Source organism: Dendrobates tinctorius, unplaced genomic scaffold, assembly GCF_039654945.1.
Source record: "Dendrobates tinctorius isolate UK_male_01 unplaced genomic scaffold, ASM3965494v1 ptg000312l, whole genome shotgun sequence".
NCBI lineage: Eukaryota > Metazoa > Chordata > Amphibia > Anura > Dendrobatidae > Dendrobates > Dendrobates tinctorius.
Window position 1 is genome coordinate 902,409 of NW_027361979.1, and position 12,384 is coordinate 914,792.

Genomic DNA, 12,384 nt, shown 5'->3' on the forward strand with positions numbered 1-12,384 from the left:
TCCTATGAGGATATTTAGGCTATGTGCCCACATTGCTTTTTTGAAGCAGAATATTCCTGAGCGGAAACGCACACCGTCTTCCTGGGAAAATGCATGCGTTTTATGAAGCGCTTTTGTAAGCATTTTTTACGCTTTTGTTAAGCGTTTTCGCATGCGTTTGCCTATGCGTTTTTGCAATACAATTGTATGTATGCGGAAACGCGCTGTGTTTTTTTCTGATAAGCGTTTCCGCAGCGGAAAAAAACACACCATTAGCACATCATGTGCAGATTCCATTATGATTACATGGGATGCTTTTCTTAAGCGTTTCCGCGGCAGAAACACGCGTCTAAAAGCGCTGCGGAAACGCTTAAAAAAACGCAACGTGGGCACACAGCAATAATATGTTTTTGGTGAATTTGGTGAATTTTTTCTGTGCATCAATTCCTGGATTCCATATATCCGACATCTATAATGGTGAGCTGATACTTTTTTCCTTTTTTGTAAGAAGATAAAGAGGAGCTGTAGGATGCCCATTTACATGATTATAAAGCCAATCGGTTTGTTTTACAAGCCAAAAAACTGGTGACAAGTTACCTTTAAAGACATTTCACAAAGCTTCGCAATGAAATGTCTCTGAGATATTGCCAGGCATCTGTGGATCCAGGTTTATTTCAAAACCAGAAAGTGCGGAAAACAGCTATGGATACTGCTGGCACCAAATGACTAACATTAGTTATGTATTTTCTTTCCAACGTTATGTAATTTGCCAAGAAAAGTAGTACTTGGTTTCATCAGTACATGATTGCGTGCATATTGCAGGACCATGTGCCCCTCGGTATCCCTGCATGCATATTGCAGGACCATGTGCCCCTCGGTATCCCTGCATGCATATTGCAGGACCATGTGCCCCTCGGTATCCCTGCATGCATATTGCAGGACCATGTGCCCCTCGGTATCCCTTTCATGCAGAAATTAGCCTATAGACTGAGATGAGACAATGGATAGCCTCTGTCCTTTCATGGGCTGTCTCAGGAGCCTTGGCCTAAGCCAACATCTTTTTCTAGGCTGTTATGCGCCATAAACCTCCAGAAATAGAACTAAATAAATGTTAAAAAGATGAACATATGTACTACTATATAAAAACGACTTGCTGTTTCATATGGTCAGTCTTTTGAGCTCCTGTTAACCATTTCAGGCTTCAAAACCTCAAAGTGGTGAAAAGAAGTGACTTTCAGGCAGCTTTTCCTTGAAAGCCACTCAGTATTTTATAGATACAAGTAAAAAGAACAAAACACAAAGCCACTGTAAAAAAAAAAACATCTGCAAAGATGCTAAAAAAGAAGCTTCTAGAAAACCATTACTGGTATTTTCTCTCACTGTTTCCTGCTTGAAAAACTTGGTGGGTACACTGGCATTTTAAAGATGTCTTCTGCCCACACCCTTAGTGTGCTACCACTGCAGCCCTTTACCTGCACCCTTGCCAGGAGGCAAATCTTATAGGACACCATAGTTCTGATGATTGTGCCCTGACACAGCACCAGTGAGAACCAATGTGCCCATCAAATCCCCAGCATACCGCCCTGTCGCCCGCAGTAGCAGTAATTATGTAGATTTGTTCACTTGCTTCCATCACGGTGTTAGTCTTTGATTTGCGCAGCTTATACATAACGTTATATAATACCTGCTCGTACATCAGTCCCCCAGCAGAAAATGAACAGACAAAAGATTACAAATATGTGTGAAATTCATTTTGTATAATGTGGGAAGCTGCTGAGATGGCAGAAATGTCAGTGACACAGCGGAGGGACTGAGTTATCACATACAGGAGCTCCTGTTACATGGTATAAACACCGAGCGCTTAGCCCGAAACATCACACAAATATGTCAGCTGCTCCCTGGGAGCGAGCCACCATAGTCACCACAACTGATAAGAAATAAGCTAAGAAATACAGGCATAACTCAAATCCACACACATCCTCCATTCCTCCCCTGTGTTCCCCTGTGTGGGGCTTCTAAGATTGTCTTGTACATTTCACTTTATTTCTTTTAATTCCATACTGTAAACACTCTTTAGAAAGTAAATGGTGCAGGAGGTGCACCATATCAGACGTCTCAGGATGGTGCCCAGTATTAGAAACTAGTCTTACAGGGCCGCTCCAAAGTAACAGATAAAGCCACTAGTGTTAACCCCACAACGTGTGGAGCCATAGCCATGTCATTATGGAGGTGCTCTCATGATTAGCCTTATAAGCTGCCTCTAAACTTCTATCACTCACGGCTTCCCTCGGCCTCACTCAATGGTCCTCTGCGGCCACTCACAAAGATGGTCACACTCTGGACCTTATCTTCACCTGTCTCTGTTCCCTCACTAATCTCAATAACTCACCCCTCCCCCTGTCTGACCACAACCTACTGACATTCTCCTCCCTCTCCTCTGCTACTGCGCAACCCTCGTTCCATAAACTCCCTCACCCTCGCAGGAATTTGAAACACCTCAATTTACAATCACTCTCTGAATCCCTTCTCCCTCTTTACAGACATAACTTCCCTTCATGACACAGATGCTGCTGCCACCTTTTATAACACCACAATAACAGCAACGCTTGATTCGGCTGCCCCCCTCATGCAGAGCAAAACTCGAACAATCAACAGGCAGCCCTGGCTCAACAGCCTGACCAAAGAACTGAGACGGGTTTCCAGGGCTGCTGAGCGGAGATGGAAGAGAACCCATTCTACTGAGCACTTCAACGCATACAAGCAGTCCCTTGCCAGCTTTAAGTCCACGCTCTCTGCCGCAAAACAAACTTACTTCGCATCTCTCATATCCTCCCTGTCTCACAACCTTAAACAGCTCTTCAACACTTTCAATTCTCTACTCCGTCCCACAGCACCTCCTCCCCCTCCTCTCATTTCTGCTGAAGACTTTGCCTCCTTCTTTAAGCAGAAGATCGACACGATCAGACAAAACTTTGGCCCGCAGCCCTCAATGCCCCTCTTAGCCACTCAGCCCTGTTCTGCAAAAGCCAGCTTCTCCACCATGACAGATCAGCTCTCCAACCTTCTGTCAAGATCACACCTCACCACTTGTGCCCTCGACCCACTCCCGTCTCACCTCATCCCTAACTTGGCCACAGTCCTCATCCATCTCTAACACACCTTTTCAACCTTTCACTTACAAATGGTGTCTTCCCCTAATCCTTCAAACATGCCTCAATCACAACCATCCTCAGCAAAAGCAGTCCCTTGATCCATCCTCTGTGTCTAACTATCGCCCAATATCTGTTCTCCCTTAGGCCTGTTTCACACTTGCTTTTTTTTGCAGCGCGTTTTTCCCGCAAAAAAACGCATTGAAAAACGCATACAAAAGCATACAACTGCTGCGTTTTTTTCAAGCATTTTTATGAGCATGCATGAAAAAAACGCAGCGTTTTTATGCGTTTGTATGCGTTTTTAGTGCGTTTTTACCACGTTTGCGTTTTTTTACAACATTAGGTGGCCCCTCACACTAACCCAAACCATGACTTTACTAACCCTAACCCTGACCCTAACACTAACCCTAACCCTAACCCTGACCCTAACCCTAACCCTAACCCTTAACCAAACCATACTTAACCCTAACCCTGACCCTAACCCTAACCCTAACCCTAACCCTGACCCTAACCCTGACCCTAACCCTTAACCAAACCATACTTAACCCTAACCCTAACCCTAACCCTAACCCTTAACCAAACCATACTTAACCCTAACCCTGACCCTAACCCTAACCCTAACCCTGACCCTAACCCTGACCCTAACCCTTAACCAAACCATACTTAACCTTAACCCTAACCCTAACCCTGACCCTAACCCTAACCCTGACCCTAACCCTTAACCAAACCATACTTAACCTTAACCCTAACCCTAACCCTGACCCTAACCCTAACCCTAACCTTAACCCTGACCCTAACCCTGACCCTAACCCTTAACCAAACCATACTTAACCCTAACCCTGACCCTAACCCTGACCCTAACCCTAACCCTAACCCTGACCCTAACCCTAACCCTGACCCTAACCCTAACCCTAACCCTTAACCAAACCATACTTAACCCTAACCCTGACCCTAACCCTTAACCAAACCATACTTAACCTTAACCCTAACCCTAACCCTGACCCTAACCCTAACCCTAACCCTGACCCTAACCCTTAACCAAACCATACTTAACCCTAACCCTGACCCTAACCCTAACCCTAACCCTGACCCTAACCCTTAACCAAACCATACTTAACCCTAACCCTGACCCTAACCCTAACCCTAACCCTAACCCTGACCCTAACCCTAAACCCCCTTAACTAACCCTAACTTTACCCAAACCCCTAAATTCCATTGTCTAAACTAATGGTAAAAAAAAAACGCATGTGCAAAAAAACGCATACATAAGCATGCCAATGCGCACATATGCTCACCATAGACTTATAATGGGTGTCTTGCTGTAAAAAAACGCATTGCGCGCGCATGCGTTTTTTTGAGGCAAATCGTACGCACAAAAAATGCAACAAGTTGCATTTTGTGCGCCCGAGCGCATACCGCAAAAAAACGCATGCGCGGTAAAACGCGTACAAACGCATGTGTATGCGCACATAAGCGCATCCCATGCAAAGTATAGGAAAAAAAAAACGCATGCGCTATTTAGCGCTAAATTACCACGAAAAAAAATGCAAATGTGAAACCAGCCTAACGCCTCAAAACTACTGGAACAGCATGTATATCTTGAACTGTCCTCCCACCTCTCCTCCTGTTCCCTCTTTGACCGGTTACAATCTGGCTTCCGACCGCATCACTCAACTGAAACTGCCCTAACTAAAGTCACTAATGACTTACTAACCGCCAAGAGCAAGCGACACTACTCTGTCCTCCTTCTCCTGGACCTGTCCTCTGCCTTCGACACCGTAGACCGTTCTTTCCTGCTACAGACTCTCTTATCTCTTGGCATCACAGACCTGGCCCTATCCTGGATCTCATCATACCTAACAGACCGAACATTTAGTGTCTCCCTCTCACACACCACCTCCTCACCTCGCCCCCTGTCTGTCGGTGTTCCCCAAGGCTCTGTTACTCTATGGCCTCCATTACAATCCTTATGTGGTATGCCACCCTGTGTTCATCACGACTTAAATCCAGCATGTCTGCATTAATGATTTACACCCCATTCTCTTCTCTGTGACAGACTTTCCTGCACCATGAGGATGAATAGTCTCTATAGACAATGTATCGATAAAACATTTTCTATTGTGCAAAACATAACATTATCACCCCTGACCTGTAATATGCTACATCGCTCCGGAGCCTGTGTACAGTGTAACCTCGGCTGTAACAGCATGTGCCCAATTTTCCGTGTGTGAATACAGCCTTGTCTGTCTTTAATACATTGTTCTAATAAACTGTTATTTTGTCTATGTGAGCAATTCTCCTTGTTTGCAGCTTTCCTTGTCGTCATTTTTCCTGCGGGCATTCATGGCTGTGGGCTTTTTTTCTGTGGCCATTTTTACTTTGGACATTTTTCATGACATATACCGTATATATGTGTGGCGCCCCTGAGGCCCAGTCGCCACAGAGGTACTGCACCTCCTCCTGAGGTGTGGTATCCCACCATCCAGGTAAGGTGGAGTCACACTCCAACACCTGCATCCCACACCACAAAGTAGTGTAGCAAAGCACTTTCGGCGGCTCCCTGATTGGAGTATAGCAAAGCACCCATTGGTGGCTCCCTGCTTGGAACACGAAAAGTGCTGGGAGGTGGGTGGAGTTAGATTACATTACAAGGAGCGGGAAGAGCTTAGGATGAGAGGTCAGTTGGTTAGAGAGTTGGAGAGAAGAAGATCCCCGGATAGAGGGATAGATGGATGGAAGTGCTGTAGCAGTTCCCAGTGACCTGGGTCTGCTGGCATAGGAAAGGGAGAGAGAGCAACATAGACTGAAAGCCTGATTCTCCATAGAAAGAAAGACTAGTACGGAACGTGGGGAGTAAAAGAGAACAGAGGACGTGGGTTAGAAGAGAACCCTTTCTAGAAGTTCCAAGCGCAAGGCCGGGGCCCATTCCCCGAGATTGTATGGATACTAATGGTCCTGCAGCAGACACCGGAGGAATAGAAGTAGTGACCACTTTATTCCCACACAAGACTTGGGGGCACAACAGCAACTGGATAGCGAGCCGGGACTTAGCAGCAAGGAGTCCCCGAAGCAGGCTACAGCTGTCTGCCGTACAAGTAGAGTACTTCATTTAAAGGCGCTATAAGAGGAGACGTTCAGAAAGGCACATGTTGGCGGAGTGTTGGAAAGGAGTATTCCATCTGGACTGGAGGTTGACTGGGTCCCTGACCCGGAGGACACGGCATGGAGGAAGGCACCTGTTTGTACAACAGACTGAGAGTAAAGCTTTGGAACTACATGCTCTGGTGTCCTCCACTTATTCCCTGCGCCAACCTGCCAGCACTGCTATCCCCTTTGCGCCTGACACTACACCACCTACATGTCACTTCACCTACACTGCCCTGGGACTCCAGCCCTGCCTGTGGAGGGCTATAACATCACTGCTGCACCCCACCATCTGCCCCAGAGGATCTGTCTGCAGCGTCAGCTTACATCTTCATTGCCGAACACCACAGGTGGCATCATGAATCACTTATAAACTTTCATCACCATAAGCACACTGAAACAACCACTTTTACAATGGGCGCCCAGGGCTACGGGCCGGGCCCCAGCTGCCGTGACATCTCCCATTGAAGCTCATCGGCCCGGTACCGAGTACCCCACAGCCCCGGGTGTGAGGGCGTCCCATATATAATTTAAATTTTTTTCTTATTTTTTTTAATCTATAGATGGAACCAGAAATAAAGTAGCAGGTTCCCCACAACCTCACAACCAGTAATGGTTTCTGCTGTGTAGAAAATAAGCAACCATCTCTTTTATAAAACTTGAGCGGCGATTTGTGTCTCTTGGAATATTTATTTGATATCACACCTGGCTACCGTATCCGGAAAAACTCCGCACTGTGGGAACGTCATCTCCATTCAGGTTTTGGAGAGGCACAGGTGATGGCAATGAAAAAGACCAGAGTAGATGGTTCATGTTTATCATCAAAGTAAATGAAGCTCCTGCTACTTTAATTAGCTTGACCCACTTCCACTTTGATATTGGAGACGGGGAGCTTTTTAAGGCTAGGTTCACACTTGCATTTGGGTGCTCTTGGTAGGGCTGCATACTTCTTCCCTTCAGATCCACATAGATGCGCATGCGTCCTGCGTACCTATCTTTAACATTGGGTACGCAGAGACATGCGTTGTTAGCGGATGCATCCGCATCCGTCGTTTTGACGTGCCCGCCATGTTGCGCTCCCATGCCGTTAAAGATGTTAAAGACGCATGTGCATCTATGCTGATCTGAAGGGAAGAACTATGCAGCCCTATGGAGAGCAACCAAACGCAAGTGTGAATCCAGCCTAAGTCAGTGTTATATATGAATACAGAGGATGTGTCCCTTACCGGTTATATTACAGTACACACGGAAAGGTGCAAGGGGCCCACTTCCATCAGAATCAATATAGTAGTAATCGGAGATGTATCCTTTGTGCTTATAGGCCTCGCAGGACTGTTCATATAATGCTGGAAATGGGTAAAAAAAAGAGGAAACAATGTTACGTTTTCATTTTTTTTTAAATAGTATGCAAATTTCATATAAATTTTGACTGTTAGTATCTGACATGATATAGCAACATGGGAAACGCACTGAGAATTTTGCTAATCGAAAATTTTTTTCCAATTAGACCAATATGGATGAAAATTGAAGTTGTTTAGAATTTCCTAGATGCCCAAATAAAAAAGGAAAATTAATGTTTTTCTATATTGAAACAAAAAAAATCTTATCCAAGGATAAGCTCCTACCACATGGACACATTTAACATTGTGATGCCTATCCACACAAGCAAGGAAATCAAACCATCCTTTGATGTCCAAAAATTAAGTTATGGGTGATAACATATTTACTTATAAAGTTAAAGTACTCATTTCACCTGCTATACATATATAAAGTATATATCTTATCACCTTCTATAGGTTATAACTAGAGGCGGAAGTTGTGGTTTGGGGAGAAATTTCACTGACAAATTTGGTTACTGTTCAGATAATGTGTTTAAGGTCACAGTCACACGTTTAGTATTTGGTCAGTATTTTACCCCCGAGGAAAAGTATAATAGAAACACATCACCACTTCTCTATTTATCACCCACTCCTAGTTTTAGCTTACAGATAAGGAGATAAAAAACTGACCAAATACTGATAGTGTGACCTTAGCCTTATACAGAATATCTTTAACAGCATGAAGGATGTTAGGATGTTAGGATGCGTTATCTTACATTATACATAGATATACATATACATTAGATAACTCAAGATCTACACCGCAGCTATGAGGCATACAGGTTAAACCATTCTATCACCTGTATGCCCATAGTAATAGCTCAAAATCGTCCAGGGGTGACAGATTCCCTTTAATTAGATTCTTTGTTAAGTTAAGAATTTGATTTTGTATTAAACATAATCTTAGAGCACCTTAATGTAGAACAGAGACCCTGGTTCCAGCAATATGTCACTTACTAGGCTGCGTTTTGCTACAATCAGGAAGGAAATTATCACTACAGGACAAGATGTCTTCATGCCTCCTAATCTATCCACGCCCCACCACTGAATAGCTGCTTTCTGTCAATATATGTATAACGCACACAGATCAGAATCGGAGCTCAGCTAGATATGCAGCAAAGAAAATGGTGATTCTATATTCTGCTGCGCCAAGTAACCTAGAGTGCCTTGAAAAAGTTTTTATACCCTGTGATCTTTTCCACAATTTTTCACATTACATCCACAAACTTAAATGCTTTTTATTTGAATTTTTGCAACATACAAACACAAAGTAGAAAGTATTTGTGAAGTGTAAAGGAAATAATACATAGTTTTCAAATTATTTTAAAAATCTGAATATGAAAATTGCAATTACTGAAAGTTTTACTTATTTTTCTTTGCAAAATCTTCTTCTTTAGCTCCATTCATCTTCCCATCAACTCTGACCAGTTTCCTTGCCCCTACTAAAGAAAAGCATTCTCACAGCATGATGTTGCCACCACCATGTTTGACGATGGGGATGGTGCGTTCAGGGTAATGTGCATAGTTAGTTTTCCATCAAACCTAGCACTTTTTATTATGCCCAAAAAGTTCTACTTTGGTCTCATCTGAGAGCATTTTTTTCCACATTCTACATGACTTTTTGCAAATGGGACTTCTTATGGCTTGCTTTCAGAAACTGCTTTCGTCTTGCAACTCTTCCATAAAGGCCAGATTTGTGGAGTATATCACAGATCTGATTTGTGGACCGATTCTCCCATCTAAGCTGTAGATCTCTGCAGCCCCTCAAGAGAGACAATCGGGCTCTAGACTCTGTTAGGGCTGGCGGAATGCACCAAATAATAAAAGATGGTATAGAGGTGCGTTCGCAGCCCGGGGTCCATCGTGCAGAGATGTAAACTGCTGCTCGGTAATGGCTGACACTAACTGTTGGTATGACAAATGCACACGGGTTAACTTCACCCGGTGAAGAGAAGGCGAACCCTGTTGCTTCACAGGGTCACGATACCACAAAGTGAACGCTAGTGTTTTCGTCACAGCACCCTTCCCCAATGACATGGGGTTAGAGTCCCTCTAGACCCACTAGCGTTCGTTGCCGCAACTGCGGTGCCAGGATAAAGTAACTAAAGATGGGCAGCTCAAAGTGCATGCAGCGCTGCACTGGTGGACGCCACTAACTAGCTAAGCTTAGGACTGGAAAGCGCACTATTGGCGCATGGCGCGGCTCTGAAGAACGCTGATGTATATGCGGTACAGTTGTGCCTTGTGCTGGATGGCACAATCAGGAGCTAACTCTCGTGAAAAGGACTGGGTGCACTGTGGCGCATAGGCAATGCCACTACTAGGTGCTGACTCTAACTCCGATAACTCTACTACATGCACAATCAAAGGGAGAGAATCATAAGGAGTCAGTCACCAGACACATGCATCCATCATCACACACACGAGTACGTTTTTCTATACTAGCGCATGGCCGGGCGGCCATGCGAACCTATTATAGATGCAGCCTTCCGGGACCTAGTATGGTCCAATCGAAGCAGCAACAGGACCTGAGCATGTGACCCCTGACCTCCAATGAGAGGTCGACCCATGGGCATGCTCAGTAAGTCGAAGGAAGGACATAGTCCCAGGAGCTGCTCGCTGCTGCCTAGTGCAGGTTGCAATAGCTGACCCAGGGATGGCAGCAGCAACCAAACCAACAGCAGTAGCCTGACCGCAGAAGGCAAGGCTCGGGATTTCTCCTGTGCAGGGGAAGAAACCCAATGCCTAACAGACTCCTTCTCAATTAAGTGCTCTCCTTGCTTGGGATGTCAGTTTAGGTGGACAGCCATGTTTTGGTAGGTTTGCAGTTGTGCCATACTCCTTCTATTATTGCATGATGGATTGAGCAGTGCTCAGTGAGATGTTCAGAGCTTGGGCTGTTTTATTATAACCTTAGCCTGCATTTCTCTTTTCCACAACTCAATCCCTAGCCTGTCTGGTATGTTTTATGCTGTTTATGATGCTGTTTGATCCCTAATATTCTCCAATAAACCTCTGAGGCCTTCACAAAACAGCTGTAGTTATACTGAGAATAAATTACAGGTGGACTCAATTTACTAATTATGTAACATCCAGAGGCAATTGGTCAATCAGGATTTTATTTAGGGGTATCACACTACAGGGGCTGAATACAAATGCACAACATAGTTTTCAGATTTATATTTAAAAAAAAATTGAAAACCATGTATCTACAACACAAAAAACTTGCTACTTTGTGTTGGCATATCACATACATTCCCAGTAACACACATTTAAGTTTGTGGGTATAACGAGAAAAAGTATGGAAAAATTCACAGGGTATAAATACTTTTTCAAGGCACTGCTAATGCTACTTCGCTGGAATCAGGGTCTCCATCCGTAGCTCATGCTGCTGACAGATTACATAGCAAATATCTGTTGACAGGTGCAGAGAATTCTCCTTAGTGGTGACTGCATATAACACCAAAACAGAACTCCGAGTTCTATTCAGATATAAAAAATTAAAGAACACAGCATAGCATTTTGGATTTACTTAGATTTTAAATACTTTTTAACCTGATATTTACTAAAATTAAAGCTTGACTTGAAATTTTCTAAATATAAATTGTAATATAAAAATCTGATTTACAACCCTGCAATGTCAGATGTAACCTGCTTTATCTGAACATCATCATCTCCAACCACCTCATTAAAACCTCAGTTCTAATTGGGTAACACTCACACTGTACTTTAGTTTTTGCTAGAAAATAGATCACCTCATGAAGAGTAACTCTGTGGGGTAAGGAGTGTGGAATGAGATCTATTTTTATTACTTGTGAATATCGCAGCTAATTCTCATACTAAGCAGTGCAGCAGCTTTCTGTAGGTGGCCATAGAAACACAAGTGATATCTGATGAAAGTTATAGCTGATCTTTGAAAGGGTCTAATGTTAAAAGTTTGGATTCACCGATTCAGGCAATGGTTTTCTTCTTCCTTTTGGAATGTGCACATTATAGATTCAGACTGAATGCATCAAAACTCCAATACATATGGAAATAAGGACTAAAGAAACAAATGTGAAACATACCAGAATATGTGTTGAACCTTAGGTTCTTCAAAGATCTCCCTTTTACTCTGATGACAGCTTTACAAACCCTTGTCATTCTCTCAAAATGCTTCATCAGGTAGTTAATCACCTGGAATAGCTTCCAATGAATAGGCATACCTTGGCAAGTGTTAATTTCAGGAATTACTGGCCTTTGCAAAGTGTTCCTGTTCAACCGATGTGTGTTACAGAGGCCGTGTTGGCACATGGTTCCATACACTGCTGAGCCCTACTGTTCTAAGACAGAACATGGCAGGAATCAATCAATCAAGTAAAGAGAAATGACAGTAAATCACTAGTTTAAGACAGGAAGATTAGTCAATCCAGAAAAGTTCTAGAACCTTGAAGGTATCCTCAATAGCAGGAATGAAAACTGTTATGATGATGAAATTGTCTCTAATAAGGACTGCCCCAGGAATGGAAGATTAAGAATTCCCTCTGCATAGGAAACACTCTTTAGATTTACCTGCCTCAGAAACTGCAATGTGACATCACCTCATATAAAGCCTTCATACACAGACACAGCCTTCATACACAGACATCGAGAAACAGGTATATCTCAACAATCTCAACATTAAGGCTATGTGCACACGTGCGGAATTGCCGTGGAAATTTCCGCAGCAACTCCCTGCCGTGGGAAATACA

The 12,384-nt window shown here is 43.7% G+C and overlaps 1 protein-coding gene across 2 annotated transcripts in view; it reads right to left on the minus strand.

Moving 5' to 3' along the window:
• LOC141073688 (contactin-associated protein-like 5) overlaps nt 1-12,384 on the minus strand; it is a 960,637-nt gene that overhangs the window by 375,735 nt on the left and 572,518 nt on the right. For both annotated transcript variants that reach the window (XM_073561036.1, XM_073561037.1), the window contains exon 12: nt 7,502-7,621. In XM_073561036.1, the coding sequence (XP_073417137.1) occupies nt 7,502-7,621 (120 nt within the window). The remainder of the gene's footprint in view (nt 1-7,501; nt 7,622-12,384) is intronic.